This window comes from Aedes albopictus, chromosome 3 (genome assembly GCF_035046485.1).
Source record: "Aedes albopictus strain Foshan chromosome 3, AalbF5, whole genome shotgun sequence".
NCBI classification, from domain to species: Eukaryota; Metazoa; Arthropoda; class Insecta; order Diptera; family Culicidae; genus Aedes; species Aedes albopictus.
In genome coordinates this window covers 118,294,615-118,312,152 of record NC_085138.1, presented here as the reverse complement: position 1 = coordinate 118,312,152, position 17,538 = coordinate 118,294,615, and the positions used below count along the sequence as shown (strand labels likewise).

The 17,538-nt window shown below is 39.1% G+C and overlaps 5 protein-coding genes across 5 annotated transcripts; 2 read left to right on the top strand and 3 right to left on the bottom strand.

Annotated features, from left to right (window-relative positions):
• Positions 1–8,423: 8,423 nt before the first annotated feature.
• Positions 8,424–9,044, bottom strand: LOC109399330 (ejaculatory bulb-specific protein 3-like). The gene has a single exon (XM_019671768.3). It carries the CDS (start codon positions 9,008–9,010, stop codon positions 8,636–8,638), a length of 375 nt encoding a protein of 124 aa, XP_019527313.3. The 5' UTR covers positions 9,011–9,044; the 3' UTR covers positions 8,424–8,635.
• A 497-nt stretch (positions 9,045–9,541) lies between these two features.
• Positions 9,542–10,125, top strand: LOC109399329 (ejaculatory bulb-specific protein 3-like). Its single transcript, XM_019671767.3, has one exon. The coding sequence runs from the start codon at positions 9,589–9,591 to the stop codon at positions 9,961–9,963; it is 375 nt and encodes a 124-aa protein (XP_019527312.2). The 5' UTR covers positions 9,542–9,588; the 3' UTR covers positions 9,964–10,125.
• A 3,678-nt stretch (positions 10,126–13,803) lies between these two features.
• On the bottom strand, positions 13,804–14,582 carry LOC109433382 (ejaculatory bulb-specific protein 3-like). Its single transcript, XM_019709813.3, has one exon. The coding sequence runs from the start codon at positions 14,236–14,238 to the stop codon at positions 13,864–13,866; it is 375 nt and encodes a 124-aa protein (XP_019565358.3). The 5' UTR covers positions 14,239–14,582; the 3' UTR covers positions 13,804–13,863.
• Positions 14,583–14,684: 102 nt separating this feature from the next.
• On the top strand, positions 14,685–15,337 carry LOC109433346 (ejaculatory bulb-specific protein 3-like). Its single transcript, XM_019709815.3, has one exon. The coding sequence runs from the start codon at positions 14,824–14,826 to the stop codon at positions 15,196–15,198; it is 375 nt and encodes a 124-aa protein (XP_019565360.1). The 5' UTR covers positions 14,685–14,823; the 3' UTR covers positions 15,199–15,337.
• LOC115256266 (ornithine decarboxylase-like) lies at positions 15,310–17,051 on the bottom strand. The gene is made up of 3 exons (XM_029854534.2): positions 16,380–17,051; positions 15,605–16,315; positions 15,310–15,537 (listed from the first exon to the last, which is right to left on the bottom strand). The coding sequence occupies exons 1-3, from the start codon at positions 16,814–16,816 to the stop codon at positions 15,432–15,434; spliced, it is 1,254 nt and encodes a 417-aa protein (XP_029710394.2). The 5' UTR covers positions 16,817–17,051; the 3' UTR covers positions 15,310–15,431.
• Positions 17,052–17,538: the final 487 nt, after the last annotated feature.

Sequence of the window (17,538 nt, the reverse complement as noted above, 5' to 3'; positions counted from 1 at the left end):
CACTTATCCAGTGGATAATTCTGATCTTGTACCGACTTTTCGAGCTCTCTAAGCAGAATACCCTCTTCGAATGAGTGTAATCAGTTTCGTACCTTTTAATTCCGCCCTAATTGCTTATCCTTTGACAGATACGCGTATTTCGACTACCACTTGTAATCTTCCTCAGTGTCAGTTATTAACTGGATACAAGCGTAATCAGAGATCTATTGGAGCATTATGAATCGAAATTTATGCTTGCATAGCCTAATGAAACTATGTGCTGTCAAGTGGTGAGTTCACTATCAATTTGAGGATCACCAAGAACTTCCTTGGATCTTCCAACGATTCTTAAAGCTTCAAGAACTCCCTTGAGTATAGGGCATCGAATCTACGAGGGCTACTAGTTGTATCTAAGAGCATTAAGAATGATGTTTACACTTACACAGCCCCAGGCATCTCTGTTCTATCAAGTGGTAGGTTCTATGAGTTTATAGCATATCCGAGAATTTCCTAGAGTTAAGGCCATCTGATCTACAAGCGTAATCAGTGATTTATTGGAGTATTATGAATGAAATTTATGCTTGCATACCCTCATGCAACTATGTGCTGCCAAGTGGTGAGTTCATTGTCAGTTTGAGGATCTCCAAGAATTCTTTGAGTATAGGTCATCCGATCTACTAATATATTTGGTTGTCTCTAAGAGAATTACGACTAAGGTTCATCATACTCACACAACCTCAGGTAACTATGATCTATCAAGTATTGAGTTCGAAGAATCTTTAAGGGTGTCCAAGAACTTTCTCAAGTATAGGTAATCGAATCTCTGTAAAATTTACCTGAGAGCCTCTAAAGCCCCCTAAAACCCCTGTGAATCCTCATGAAATACCCTCAAACGCCCTGAAACGCATTGAAACGCTTTCAACACTTTGAAACGCATCTGAAGCCCTCATTAAACCTCCGTGAAACTTACCTGCAAGCCTCTTAAGCCCCCTCAAACTCACCGGAAACCTGAAATGCCCTGAAACGCATTGAAATGCCTTGAAACGCTTCGAAACGCCTCTGAAACCCCCATGAAACCTTCGTGAAATTCACCTGCGAGCTTCTGAAGCCCCCTGAAAGCCCTGTGAAACCTCGTGAAACGCCTTGAAACGCTTTGAAACGCCTAAAAACGCTTTGAAACGCTTTAAAACGCCTCTGAAACCCATATGAAAACTACGAGAAATTCACCTGTGAGCCCCCTAAATCCCTCATGAGATCTCATGGGACGCCCAAAAACGCATTGAAACTCCGTGAAACGCCTTGAAACGCTTTGAAACATCCCTTAAACCCCTGTAAAACCTTCGTATTCACCTGAGAGCCTATGGAGCCCCCTAAAAACCCAGTGAAATCTCCTGAAATGCCCTGAAACGCATTAAAACGCCCGGAATGGTCTTGAATCGCTTTGAAACGCTTTGAAAAGCCTCTAAAACCCCTTTAACACCGCCGTGAAATTCACCGGTGAGCATTTGAAGTCTCCTAAAACCCCTGTGAAACCTCCCGAAATGCCCTGAAACTCATTGAAACGCATTGAAACACATTGAAACGCTTTGAAACATCTCTAAAATCCCTATTAAACTTCCATGAAACTTACCTGAGATCCTCTGAAGCCCCCTAAAATCCCTATGAAACCTCCTGAAACGCATTGAAACGCTTTGAAACGCCTCTGAAATCCTCAAGAAACCTTCGTGAAATACGCCTGCGACCCCTCAAATTCATCGGAAACATTCTAACTAAAATGCCATTAATCGCCCTGAAACGCTCTGAAACGCATTGAAACGTTTTGAAACGTTTTGAAACGTTTTGAAACGTTTTGAAACGTTTTGAAACGCCTCTGAAACCGTATGAAACCTCCGTGAAATTCACCTGCGAGCCTCTGAACCCCCCTTGAGCTTCCCTGAACCTCCTGAATTGCATTAAAACGCCATGAAACGCTATAAAACGCTTCTAAAACCCCTATTTAACCTCAAATTCGCCTGCGACCCTCTGAAGGCACCCTTAAACCTCTCCTGAAACCTCCTGAAAGTTTCTGAAGCCTCACAAAACCTCTCTGAAACCTCCTGAAACGCCTTTAAACACTTCTGAAACACAAATGAAATCCATGTGAAACGCACCTGAAAGCCTCTGAAGCCCCCTGAAATACCTCTGAAACCTCCTGAAACGCCTCTGACCTTATAAACTCCATTGAAATCCCTCTGATCATCCCCCTTTACATCTGAAAGTCTAGACCCCCTCCCCTTTGCATCTGCAAGCCACTTGCCCTTCGCAAACTTTTTTGCAATCTTGAAATCCATTTAGGTAAATGTACTATTTAGGCAGTCCCGACTCGTTACCTAAATTGAGGTTCGTGTGTAATTTTTGAGATACCTGTAAAATATTTGCAGGAATATCAAAAAAAAACTGCAGGTATCTCTATAGAGATCCCAGAAGATATATCTAATGGAACCGCAGGACTAATTAAAAAAATCTGCAGAAATAACTCAAAGAATTTCTCAAAGAATTTTGAAGATACCGTGGAAAAAAATTCCAAAGCATTGTAGCAATTACATAGACATTTTATAAGAATTTCTGAAAAAAAAACTCCATGGAAGAACTTTTGAAAAAATCCTTCGCAGAAGTTCCTGAAGCAATCCCTAAAATTTATAAGAAGTCTCGAGATAAAAATATTTCCACAAAGAAATGTCAGATAAATATTGAAGAATTCATAGGAAAATTCCTGGAGAAATTATTTCTTACAATTCTTGAAGGAATTCTTTAAGATATTCTTAGGGAAATTTATGGCCGATTATATAAAAAAATACTTAAAACCTGGATGTGGGTAAGTGTCTGCAAAGATACCTAGCAAAAACAGTTGTGATATTTCTTAAGGGATTCCGGACGAATTCATTTGATTTTTTTGGATAAATTATCCTTAAAAATTCATAGAGAAATAACAAGAGTTTTGCTCAGAGTGAATGGCGGATAAATTTCTATAATCTCTGGGGGAATTCTTGCCTGAGTCACTATAAGATGCAAGATTGTCTGTAAGAACTACAGTTGAACTTTCTGGATTAATCCGTGGAGAAGTTTTTGGAAACATTGATGTGAGAATTTTAACTTGAATATCTAGATCAATTCCTGAACAAATCTCTAGCTTCTAAAAAAAACACTACATCGAATGTCTGAAGGAATATTAGGAAAATTATCAAAAGAAATAACTGAGAGATTTTATTAAGGAAGTTGGAAGATTTTCATAAAACATCCCTGTAGAAAATTCCGAAAAAATCCCGTGAGAAATTTCTTACTTTTCTAAACAAATCACTAGAAATGGAGTATCGCTCTTAATCTTAAAAAGGATTTCTACCTTTTCTACCTTTTAATCCATGAGGGAATATCTGAAGGAACCACTTTTATAAATCTCTTAAAGAATCCCTGAAAGAATTTGTAAAAAAAAAACGCCAGAGGAATTTCCGAACGGGATCTGGGTAGAATTTAAGACCAAATTTTTGGTGTTATTATCCCTCGAGCAGTCGCGACTTCGAACACTGTCAGTGGCACCATGCTCACGCTGTGTACCATAAGCGTGTATTTTTATGCGGAATTTAAGGAAACTCATGAAAGCTTTTCTAAGGGAACATTTGGAGAATTTTGTGGAGGATCCTCTAACGAAAATTCTGAAGGAAGTTCTGAAGCGATCCTTGGAAGAGGTTCTAGAGAACTTTCAAAAGAAATTCATGGATGACTTTTCGAATGGAATTCCAGGAGTATTCTCGAAAGGATTTGGAAGAAAGACATGGGAGGCTGCATATAACATTTCCTAATATTTTGTTTGAAGTAATCTCTAGAAAACTTTGGCAAAAATGCTAGAGGAAACTAGGAATTTTCTAAAGGAATCAATGAAAGAATTCCTGAAATTTCTAAGAATAATTTCCGAAGGCATTTATGGTAGAGTTTCTGTAAAATCCCGTGGAAGATAAAACAAACTCTGAAGAAAATATAACGCACTTAACTTATTATTCCGGGTTCGGTAGCTTTTTGACGATTTTGGGACAACTGACCACTAAAATCGTTTAGCGGAAATGTGCTGTTTGCTTTTCTACACGTTTTTGTCAGTTGTTTTGCTGCACCTCTGTTTAAACTATTTCCGAATTTTTTGAAAAACTTAAGAAAGCACATAATTTGAACAGCAAAGTTTCGAGCACCGAGGCCCGTGGCGCAGTGGACACACGTTCGCTTCATAAGCAGATGGTCTTGGTATCGATCCCAGCCCCAGCACCTCGTTAGCTGTTTTTCCCCTCGAGAGCGGCTAAGCACTTGATCCTCTTCTGAGCTCTCATAGATGCGGAAAATTGGATATCGGCGAAACGACAACTCACAATGGATCCTTGATTTGACTAGAACAGGATCAGCAATCACACGTCAACAACCTCGTGTTGGACAGAGTAGAAAAGTGAAAACAGTACTGATATCGGTTCGGTACAGTAGAACAGCCATTCCATAGCAAATCTATATAGTGTGTTTCCGAATATCGTGATACTTGACCCGTATTGTTTTTCGTTATTAGAGTAACCAATTTTCAAGATAAAGTGGTCCAACAAATAGGAGTCATATGCTTAATAAGCGAACCAGTACCCTATATTAGTTTTTAAACGTTTTCATGGCATTGGAACCAAAGGGGTATCCTGGTTGTGTATTTTTATCAGAAAATTCAAGGAATTTTGCGTATCACCCAAAAAATAATTAAAAGATGTATGCTCTTTAGTATTTGCGATATGATTTTTTGAAAATAAAAGGTCAAATTTGCCCATACAAGGCATAAAATTGATTATATTTTGAACCCTTATACATCTATGGATACGAAAAACATTGAAAATCACTCAAGAGTACAATACAATGCCTAGTTTTATGGGGATTTACAAGATTAGAGGATTTTAGTGTAGCTATTATTAAAATATAGTCTGTTTCAGAAATTATAAATACACTAACGATTAACTGCCATTTCTACTTGAGCACAATATCCAAAAAGTTTCTTCTAGCTCTTATAGTAAACATGCTAATGAAGCAAATAATAAGGTACCCCGGGGCAAGTGAGACCCATAGCTATAATTTTTTATTTTTTTTAGTTTTAAGGCAAACATTCTTCACAGAAATCATAGGTATCACACCAACGGATACTTTGAATTCAATTTTTTTTATTGTTCTCACCATAAAGAGACCATATATGTTATTGTTAATCATATGTAATTTTCAATTCACTAAGTGAGATTAACGCACTCTACTACATTCGTCGTTTAAAAATAGAATAACGAATAAAGTAAAACTTTTTCAGTTTCAGGATAATATTTGGAGTGCTTGCAAATTATTTTAAGCGAAAAACTGTAATTTATTTTCATTTATTACCCTTAGGTAACTGCTCTCACTTACCCCAGTGCATTTCAGCATTTGGGGCAAGTGAGACCTATGAGAGTGAACAAACACAATTTCATAGTTTGATCTCGCTTTCTTTAGCCTAAGACGAAATTTACACAAAAGTGAAGTAGAAAACGGCATCTTAAGTGAACAATCGTTGAATTGCATTTAATTACTTCTATTCTGATGATGAAGCTATTGTTTAAAAAAGTAAAGTCTTGGATAGAACTTTTTTTTTCGAAATCATCTATTTTTCATATTTTCGTTCAAGCAAATTGTATTATTTTTTTTCGTTTTTCGCTACATAATGAGATTTTTCTGAATATTAAGGAACCGGCCATAAAGTATGAAAAAAATGGAAAACGACTTATTCAAAGTTCACGATTTGAAAACCTTTATTTAATGATCGTAAAATAATGTAAAGGAAAACATAACATCTGTAGATCTTGAAAAATCTTTTAGCAAGATTCATCAACTACGAAATATGAAAAGCAAGTTTGGTAATCTTTCGGCATTTAACCTTAGGGCCATTTTCGTATAAATTAAAGAAATTTGTTTTTTTAAGTGTAGAATTAGCTATAAGTTAAAATACACATTAATAAAAACAAAAAAAAAAAGAAATTTGTTCTGCACGAGCTGCTAGAGTTAAATCTATTTTTCTCAGTGATTCGTTATTATGTGTTACGTAATTTATGGACGATACCACAAAACTTTTCCAACATAAATCGCCAAACATAGCTACCTAACATAAATGCAGCAACTATATTAAGCCATTTGTACAAAAATTCCGAATAGGTCCCACTTGCCCCGTGAAACGGTGTAAATGAAGATCTGCTCCACTTTTCATCATATGCATAATATACATAATTTAAAAATTTTGAAACAGTTTCAATGCCCATTTAATAAGAAGAAATATACCAACAATGTGGTTTAGAAAAATTGGAATTATAAAATTACTTATGTTTAGAATTTTTTGGCTTGACAAAACCAAACTAGCATTTTTTTAGGTCCCACTTGCCCCGGGGTACCTTACCAATTTTGTTGATGTTTCTGGTAAAAGTTAAAAAATAGGGCTCTGTAAACTAGATGGTTAAAATTTGAAGTTGCACAAAGTGGTCAAAAAATGTAGCAAAAGAAAAAAGAAAAAAATCTCACAGATTAATTTTTTAATTTCCAAACACAATTAAAATTGCTGTATCTATTATAAAAGATATGTCTCGATTGGTAAAAGTACTTTTACTGGAATATTTGATTAGGAACCACCATTACGGGCCTTCTCAATACAACATTTTTTGTTTCAAATTTCTAAACAACACCAGTAACAACAAACGTTAAGCAAACGAATGTCTTAATGACTGCTTACTGCATTCATGTTTATGGTACGACAAGCTTTGCCATCTGAAGGATCGAATGCGCTGAAAAAATAAGTTTGTTTAGATTAAATGCGTTTAGGAAAGCTAAAATACTGTATGGTAATTCTTATGTTCCGTAGAATACCTTAATAAATAAGAAACTTGATCTCCAAAAAAATGTTGTGGAAATGCCTTTATCAATTTTTCCCAAATTTTGATCAAGGCATTCCTTAGACAACTTGTTGAGAAAGCGAATGTGATAAAAATTCAGATAATTTTTGGTATTTAGTGATAAATAATGTTAAAATCATTAAAAAACACCTTTGTGCAAATGCAAATTTGAAAAATTAAGTTATTTATTAGAGAACTCGACTGATATTTAAAATATCAAGACAATTGAAAGAAAATATAAAAATATGGAGTACAATATGCTATAATCTGAAAGAAGTTAGTTAAAAATAGAACAGTTCATTAAATTTAATAAACAAAGTGTATTTATAATATCTGAAACAGTCTATATATGGCTCTTTTTGTCAAAAAATCATATCTCAAACGCTAAAATATCAAACATCATTGTATTTTTGAAATGTAACGCGAAACTTCCAGAGATATCTGATAAAAATATAAAATTAGGTTACCGCTTTGGTCCTAAAACCATGAAAACGTGAAAGAACTACAATTTGGTCCCTCCAATGATTTTTTTTTCTGAAAACTAGAATTCAAATAAAAAAGAACTTTAAAAATGGTCACTCTAATAACGAAATAAAAAATACAGGTCTAGTTATTTTCGATAAACTACAAACCCGCCAAGTATCACGATATTTGGAGACACACTTCATCAATTTTCTATGGAATGGCTGAGAATAGTACAAATTCAGGCCCTGTATAAACTGTAAATGCAACTCCATTTGTGATCACTCTCTTAGTGCCCCAGTGGTCAAAAGAGCTGTAAATTGTTCAAAGCGGTTAAGAATTAAAAAAACACAACTTTCGACGTAAGCTAGCCAGATCCAGGTCCAAGTAATTTTAGGAAATCTACTATATCACCTGACTAGAGATAGGCAGCCTCTTTTAACCTTCACATACCCTGTGTGAAAGCCTCTTTTATAAAGACAAATCAATCAATCAATCTTCACATACCCGACCCCCGACAACTCATTTTCAAAATGCTGGAAGTTCGTCAATTTTCATCTGATTTTTTTTCGAAATCGCCCTAAATCGAACATAAATTGGTGCTATTTTATTATACTCGAGTGGTCATGCAATATCCGGAACCATTCCGGGGGTATTCCGGATTGTGCTGGGGTCAGGGGGTTGCCAAAATGGGTAAAAAATAATTAATTCATGAGTTATTTTGTTTGAACCATCGATTTTCAGCAATTTTATTTACTGCGAATAGTGAAATACAACTGCGATAACCAGATTTGAATAAGTTGACCCATCCGGATCCCCGTGACAGGTTCCGCGGGGCCTCATTGGGAACACTTCTGATTTTCAAACTAGCAGCAATTTATGATCGATTCAGGGACTTCAAAAAAATCGGATGAAAATTGACGAAACGCCAGCATTTTGAAAATGAGTTGTCGGGGCGCGGGTACGTGAAGGTTAATATACCATTGGCCAGAGCCACGTCTTTTGTGATCGCGTGCAAAAGAAGATTAACGGTACGAAGTGATTTTCCTTGTGAAACTTTAAAAAATACTTTCCGATTTCGAATAAGCAAACAAGGATTCTCGGAAAATATTTCGAATTTCGCTAAGTTCTAAACCCAGATTTTCGAAAAACAAAACAAGGAGTCTCATTATGCAATCGTTTTATTCAAATTCATTGGGCAAAAAGTTTTAGTCGACAGTACACAAAGCTATTGCTTTCATACGTGTTTACAGTTTGATTCCGAACTTGGCCGCCTCATCCTTGTATTTTTCGGCGAAAGTGTTATCAGGATCATACTTTCCTCGCAGAGAATTCCACTCGTTCGGGCGCTGCTCGATCAAGAACTTAGCCACTTTAGCCGTCACCTCGCGTTGCTTCTCGTTACACTTGGAACATCCCGTTGCAATGGCATCCGGCAAATACTTCTTCAGCTCGTTTCCTTCCGGGGTGCACGGTCCGGCTTCCATCAGACAGTTAAAGTAGTTCTTGAAGAGACGGTCCGAGCTGAGAATTTCATCCACATCGATGTTGTCGTACTTGGTGGGATAGCTATCCTGGGCGATGGCTATCGCAAACAGGGCGAACAAGATGATGAGTTTCATGATTGTAGAGCTGGATTCAAGTCTCCTGGAAATCCTAAGCTGAACTGTGACGAATGTTCGGGATCACCCACTATTTATATTCGATTGTAGAATGATTTCCAGACGAGTGGGACTGTTCTGAGAACAGAACATACTCAATTATCTTCTTGATACAACTGAAGTGAGTTATGCGCTTAAGATAATTGGTTTGCATTGCATTTAGTGAATGAAGAGCAAAAAATGCAAAAATGCACCTCGATTGTATATCTGCTAACCTGCCAGACACAGTTATTATATAAGAGTTCAAAGTCCGTTCTGGCGATCACCGAATTCACTTCGATTTCATTTTCGCTGAACTTCATCAATTATCATATCGTCCGCGCCGCTACATTGCTGCATTTCAATTGCAGTTTGGATTATTACGTGCGATGCATTACTTGCATTGTTTTCATTTTGACGTCATTTTGCTTTAACAAATCGTTACTAATATCTGCAGTTTTTTTAAGATAAAATGTGTATAAATTCAAAGTGATATCAAACGATTGGCACAGTCCAATTCAGTGTCTTCAACAGATCAAGCAACTAGAAACACATCAACCATGAAGATCGTAATTCTATTCGCTCTGTTTGCCGTGGCTATCGCTCAGGACAGCTATCCCACCAAGTACGACAACATCGACGTGGATGAGATCCTTAACTCGGATCGTCTCTTCAAGAACTACTTCAACTGTCTGATGGATTCTGGACCATGCACTCCGGAAGGAAACGAGCTGAAGAAGTATCTGCCGGATGCCATTGCGACAGGATGTTCCAAATGTAACGAAAAGCAACGTGAGGTCACGGCCAAGGTGGCGAAGTTCCTGATCGAGCAGCGTCCGAATGAGTGGAATTCTCTGCGCGGAAAGTATGATCCCGATAACACTTTCGCCGAGAAATACAAGGATGAGGCTGCAAAGTTTGGAATCAAGCTGTAATCTTACGTGAATTTGGTTTTTCTTTTAACAATTTCAATATTCTTGCTTGGACATTGCTCAATTCGTTTTTGTTCTTAATTTTTACTATTACATTATTCAATTGATTCTTTGAAATACAACTACCCAGTTCACATTCAATAAAACCGTCGACTTTTTTATTGAACTTATGAAAGAAACTTAGATTCTAAGCTAACAAAATTGGAACAGCGATCATCTGTCAAATTCATACAAATTTTTGTTCCAAACGAGCAGGAGACCTGTCAAAATTGGAACATGAGGCCACTCTCCCTTCCAGTCACTCTAGATTTCCAGTGCAATATGGGGTTGTTATTGACTGTCTACATCTTTTTGCTATCATCTGATGAGCCATTGGCAAAAGTAAATTGGAATACCTGAAATTGTCTGCTGTTTTCTCTCTAAAATGACGAGATTTCGCGCTGATAACGAAGTAGATTTCTACCTTTATGGGCTATCCCTAAACTACGTAGACTCATTCCCCGCTAAGAGTCTACGTAGTTTATGGACAGGCCCTTTGTGACGTGAATCAAAATTTCAACTGGCTTAAGCTACATTCACATTTATATATAAATTTTCCGTCACATATTAAGTCCAAAGACTTACGCTTATGTCTTAATAGTTATTTATGCAACAAGTTACAAAATGATTATTTTTTCAGCACAAGTCGTACAAGCCTCGTTGCTTGCCGGGTTTTTTTCGGCACTTTTGTTTTGATGAAAAAAGTAGGCCGCTTTAGCGCTCTTTTTTCAGTGAAAAGTTAACGTTTTTACAACGTAATGCATTGAAATCTCCATGGAATGCATTGAAAACACTCTGTCTCATTGACTGAATTTGTGCATAAATGATGTTAGGGCTGGATGGATGGATGGGGAGAGATGGAGGAATCTGGTTCATGAGAACAGATCTAGCTTTTAGAAGATTAAAATGGGACTTCCAGATTAAAAGATTAAAGATTAGAATGGGACTTGGGGATTTCCAGGAAGGTCCCAGAGAGCTAAAAAAAGGGGCTTCAGAGGCGCTGCAGGGGTTGTTTCATGGGATTTCAGGAGCCATTTAAGAGCCGTTGGCGTTTGAACGGGATTACGGAGATTTCAGGAGTGCTTCAATAGTAAGGACTGTTCATTAAAGAAAGTGGACACCTGTTTTTCAATAGAAAATGTGTATTTTCGAACAAATTCATAATTTTATTTTTTATAAATGACAATCAACATACATGTGGCCAAATTCACGTGAGTTTGAACATTTACTTCGCTTTTCGGAAGAACGCTCGGACTTTCCTCTTGACACCTTACATTAGATTCTGCACAACTTTCTCCGTAACTTTTCGTAGTGCCGCAGGCCAAATTTTTCTGAACCAATCAACAGAGCTTGCTTCTCTTCCATCTTTCTTAAGATGCCGCTTTATTATTGTCCAGTATCTTTCCATAGGACGCTGTTCAGAGAAGTTTTGTGGATTTTGTCATTTTCCGACAAAATCGACTTTTTCCGTATTGAGCATCTCTAGTGTAGAAGAAGCGTAATAAGCGGATGCCAGATCCACCTAAAACAAAAGAGGGTCCGTATGTTTTCGGTAGATAAGTAGAAGTCGGTTTTTGATGCATTCCTTTCTGTTATTTTCACCGTTGATTGTTCCCGTTGTGAAATACGAAGATCTCTTTAAGCCACATGAACAATTGGCTTGCCACACTAAACACTTTTTCCCAAATTTTTCAGTTCTGATGTACCCTACATCATCCGGCACAACTGCCCCTGCTTAGCGTTAAAAAATTGCGGTCCCGGAAGTGTATTAGTAAGCCAATTCTCGAAACGACAACTTTTTGGAACACCATTTGTGCAGAATTAATCTGCTAGTCGCAAAGCTAATACGACCTATCGCTCGAAATTTCTTACTTTTTCCGTTTTCTTTGAGTGTGTTGCCGAAGTGAACAATGTTTTTACACACTGAGCAAAAATTCACAACTTTTTGTTTAGTTTTAACTCTAAACTTTTGGTAAACAGATGTCCACTTTCTTTAACGAACAGTCCTTATTAAGGAGGTCCAATGATACATTAAAGGGCGTAATAACTTGCTCATTTATTGAGTTCAACATCAAATTCATGATAACACTGAATCAACAATTTTTCTCGTGTTGACTTTTCGATGCTAGTCTTTTAACGGCTGGCTCGCAGGGCTTGACACCAACCCACTAACCCAGGGAGCTGGGCTTACCTTCCCGGAAGCTACGGGCTCTGCATTGGCATTTCCTCCAACTACAGTGCTAAATAGCTAGGCTCAAGCGCCAGTCTTCGCCGGGGTGCTGTTTATAATGGGCGCCCAGGAGATAATATTTTACCTGAGCTTCCACCCCCCACAACATGCTGCAGCGACTTTCCAAGGCATTTCAGAGGCATGCAAATAGATTTCAAATCTATCATGAAATAATTAAGAGTGTTTCAATGGAATTGCGAAGATTTCAGTCTCAGGAACAACATCCAAGGGGTTTCAGGGGAATTTCTCGATTACGAGAACATTTCACTGGGATTATGAAGGTTTCAGGAGCATTTCAATGGGTTCCAAACTTCCTGAAATGCCTCCGAAATCCCCTTAAGCCCCCTCAGACCCCATGTAATGCACCTCAGACTCTCCGAAAAAAAACCCTCTCCCCCGAAATCATCTGAAATTTTTTGAATTGCCTCCGAATTTCCCTTAACTTGTACCCTATGTAGCGCACCTGAGACTCTCTGAAACCACCGAAAACGCAGCTGTAACGCCTCTAAAATCCCTCAAAAATCCTCTGCAGCTTCCTGAAATTACTCCGAAAATCCCCTGAACCCCCCTCGAACGCCTTGTAACGCAGCTGTGACTCTCCAAAAACCCTGAAAACGTCTGAGTAATGCCTCTGAAATCCCAAAAAACCCTCTGAAGCTGAATAACATGCCTCCGAAAGCTCCCTAAAACCCCTCGAACCCCATGTAACGTATCTGAGACCCTCCGAAACCACCATAAACGTGTTTGTAAGGCCTGTGAAACTTGCTGAAAATTCTCTGAATCTTCCTGAAATGCCTCCGAAAGTCCCCTAAAAAACCCTCGGACCCATGTAACGCACCTGAGACCCTCCGAAAACGCACATGTAACGCCTCTCCTGGGAAATTTCCTGAAATGACTCCGATGTCTCAATAAATACCCTATTAGACCCAAGTAACGCACATGAGACCCTCCGAAAGCACCGGAACTGTCTCTTAAACCCGTCGAAAACCCTCTAAAACTTTTTGCAATGACTCTTTCGCAGTTTTCAGAACCACTGGAACTCCAAGCCTACATTGTAAAGCTGTCATTTCAAAGCTCCTTAGACCTAAGATTATCTAAAACGCCCTTGAGACACCCTGGAACCCCCTTAAAATGAGACCTCTAGTTACCCCTTGAAACCTCCTTGGATCCTCTAAAACGCCACCGAAACTCCCTAAAACGCTTTTGATGCCCCCTGAAGTGCCCTTGTGATCCCTTGAAGCCACCTGGAACCGCATAAGATCCACTGAGACCCGCAGGAACTCCCCTGAAACCCCTGGAAATACACCTAAGGTTCCCTGGAAATCCCTTAAAGCAACCCTGAGACCTCATGGAACCTCCTGAAGCCCTCTGAGAGGACCCTAAAGCCTCCATAAACGTCCCTGAAACCTTCTGGAACCTTCTGAAAACCCAGGGACTCCTTTGAGGTGTCCCTGAGATCTCTGAGTACCCCGATGAAACCCTTTGGGACCTGCCGAAACTCCCTGACAACTTTTTTTTTAATCTCACCAGACACTTGCCAATTTGTAATAAAAATAAACTGTGTTATAATGCAAAAAGTTTATTGAAAATCATTTGTCCCATTGGTAAGCTTTTGTCATTAAACTGAAACGTGCTTACAGCTTGATTCCAAACTTGGCAGCTTCATCCTTGTACTTTTCGGCAAAAGTGTTATCGGGATCGTACTTTCCTCGCAGAGAATTCCACTCATTTGGACGCTGCTCGATCAGGAACTTGGCCACCTTGGCCGTGACTTCCCGTTGCTTCTCGTTACACTTGGAACATCCTGTCGCAATGGCATCCGGCAGATACTTCTTCAGCTCGTTTCCTTCCGGAGTGCAAGGTCCCGCGTCCATCAGGCAGTTGAAGTAATTCTTGAAGAGACGATCCGAGCTGAGAATCTCATCTACATCGATGTTATCGTACTTGGTGGGATAACTATCCTGGGCAATGGCCATCGCAAACAGGGCGAACAGAATGACGAACTTCATGATTGTAGAGCTGGATTCAAGTTTTCTGGAAGAACCAAACTGAACTGTGGCGAATGTTCAGGATAACCGACTATTTATATTCGATTGTAGAATGACTCCCAGATTAGTGAGCCTGTTCTTAGAACATAACAGACTTGATCATCTTCTTGGTACAACTGAAGTGATTTGTGCGCTCAGTATAATTAGTTCACATTGCATTTTGCAATTTGTGAATGATGTGCAGAAATGCAAAAATGCATATCTAATGTATGTCTGCGAGTCTGCCAGACACAATTAGAGCATGAAATTTCAAAATTTGAACTGGCAATCATCGAATTCTCTTTAATTTAGTTTTCGTTGATCTTTTTCATTTCTCGCAACGCTGTTAAGCTACTGTTTTCAATAGTACTGTGGATTATTACATGCAATGCATTACTTGCATTGTTTTCATTTTGACGTAATTTTATTTTAATGCATCTGTACTTCTATCTGTAGGTAGAGGTTTTATCGATACAATAAGTTAGTATAAAATCCGAATGATTTCAAACGATTGGCACAGTTCAATTCAGTGCCTTCAACGGATCGGCTAATTGCAACACATCAACCATGAAGATCGTCATTCTATTCGCTCTGTTTGCCTTGGCAATCGCTCAGGACAGCTATCCCACCAAGTACGACAACATCGACGTGGATGAAATCCTCAGCTCGGATCGTCTCTTCAAGAACTACTTCAACTGCCTGATGGAAGCCGGTCCATGCACCCCGGAAGGAAACGAGCTGAAGAAGTATTTGCCAGATGCCATCGCCACTGGATGTTCCAAGTGTAACGAGAAGCAACGGGAAGTCACGGCCAAGGTGGCAAAGTTTTTGATCGAGCAGCGTCCCAATGAGTGGAATTCTCTGCGCGGAAAGTACGATCCGGATAACACCTTTGCGGAGAAGTACAAGGATGAGGCGGCCAAGTTTGGAATTAAATTGTAAAGTCTGTAAACATGTCATGAGAAAAAGCAGATTTCAAATCGAAGGTGTTTGAATACATGTCTCTAAATAATGATGAAATGGTTTTACTGACAAAAAAGCTAAAGTTTGGACTCACTTTCTGTAAAACGTGTAAATTATATACAGTGGTTTTATTTATTACTTTACATTTTTGATGTTTAAATGTTTAAAACTAGTATAAATGCTAATGGATTTTTAGATATGTTACATATCATTTAATTAAATTTCAACCGTTCGATCTTCGATTCCTTCGCAAGATATTGAGAATTCAGTATAAACCTTCTTGGACTGTCCGAGCTTGACAGTGATTCCAAAAAGTGCCTGAAATATTGAATTGAAACATATATAAACATTGAGGAATCCTTCTTCCAATAAATTCAAGTCTTACCACATGCTCCTGCGCACGAACGTCAATGTGATTGGAAGCACTGGTAACCTCATCAGGTCACTCGTGCTGGCACCTTGATTTTCAAACACCAGGAAATCCATCTCGTTCACCTCTGGAAGAGATAGGTTCTCTATCAGGCACTCATTGCTGGATGCATACAAACTGGACCGACAAACCATCCCACAATCCTTGGGGTTCTTCCAAATTATGGGTTGAAAGTTCGAGCTCCCGTCGCCGATGTCATGGTTCAAATAGTAGAACACCCTATCAATTTGCGACGGAAACTCCGGATGCCAGAAGATTCGTTTGCCATTGACAGTGCTGATTGCCGTCACAGCTGCAGCACAGTGGAAAGATCCCGATTCGGCCACTATCGTGAAGTTACGACGATCTGGGAAGAACTCTTGCAGCGATCGATTGACCTGGGTGGCATACTGCGACAAGTCTTGGTCTTGGCATTCCGGAATCCCGTTACCTAGATTGATGAAATTGAAATCGAACCCAACGATCATGGCGAAGTCAGTGATTTCTCGCCCTTTTCGAACGACATCATACATTATGTCTTGGTCCCTATGACTAGTCGTTGATTCGAAGCTCCAACCTATGACATCCATTCCGAGTTCCTTAGCAAGGTTCAGGAGTTCATGGGTTTCTATTTGAGAATCGTGCTCTAGACTTGGATCTAGTTCATAACCAAAGTTTATTAGTAACCTAAAAAGCAAAAGCATACAATTACTGGTAATATTTTCGTGTTTTTATGCACCATAAACCTCACTCTGCTTCCGGATAACTGCGATGAATACTCCTTAGTTCCTGTTCATCCCTAAACGTGACCAGCAAACGTTTCCGTCGAGCAAACTTCAAAAGATCTTCATTGTCCGCCACGCTCTTCAACAGAATCCACTCGGGGTCAACCCCCAGTTCCAGAACCTGCATCGCCTCCACCTTGGATGTGCAAACATAACCACAATCCAGCAGTACCGTGGCTCCCAAAATCCGAGTGTCGTTGTTGCTCCGGACGGTGTAAAACGGATGCACCACCGGCATCTGACGAACCCATTGGTAGTGACGTTTGACCACGTTGTCCAGCTCGGTCAAGTGAACTGGAGCGTCCAGCGGACCGCAGGAAACCAACTCGTCTATCAGCTGCCGGGTGGTAATCGAATCGTCAACAATCTCCAATCGGCACTTGAGAACGTTGAGCAGGTCCATTGGGCCCCAGTTCGCTGCTAGCACTGGCGTGTATGGGCACCTATCACGACGCGACGACGGCAGATACTTGGTGGTTATTATTGTTGTATACGGATATTTTTAAAGGGTTGATACGCTTCGATAAGATAAAGGTCTTCCCAGCGGCTTTGTTCCGTGATTAATTGCCTGCAACAATGATGGGTACTGGGGCAATGGAGAACGAAAAAGTGGTAGGTGTTTCTACTGATGGCAGGTTATCACGAGATGAACCAATGTTATCAATGAATTGTGGAACACAGCGGTGAGTTTACAAGATACGAGACGAAGAATTTCACTGAAAGATGATTGAATGATGAACGGGAACTATTGAGTTTTAATGGGATAGGTTCAATAATGGATTCATTGACTACATGTGTGTATTAAATGTCATGCCACAAATTTCTTACTCAAGTTGAAGAACTGTTTTAAAGTTTGTTTGTTCACATTATTTCACTTAATATAGATCTGTCTCAACAGCAAACTTATGTGACCTCGACAGATTTAAGGCTGTTGAATCTCAAACTAAACTTATGTTTACTCCAGAAATCACAATTTTGCTATGCTCCAATTTATATGACAAAATATGTGATTTTATTACCGTCGTTGGGGGTAACAGTTGGGGTCTCTAGTTGGCCTAGCGGTAAAGGCTATGGATCGCCAATCCGGAGATGGCGAGTTCGATTCCCGTTTCGGTCAGGAAATTT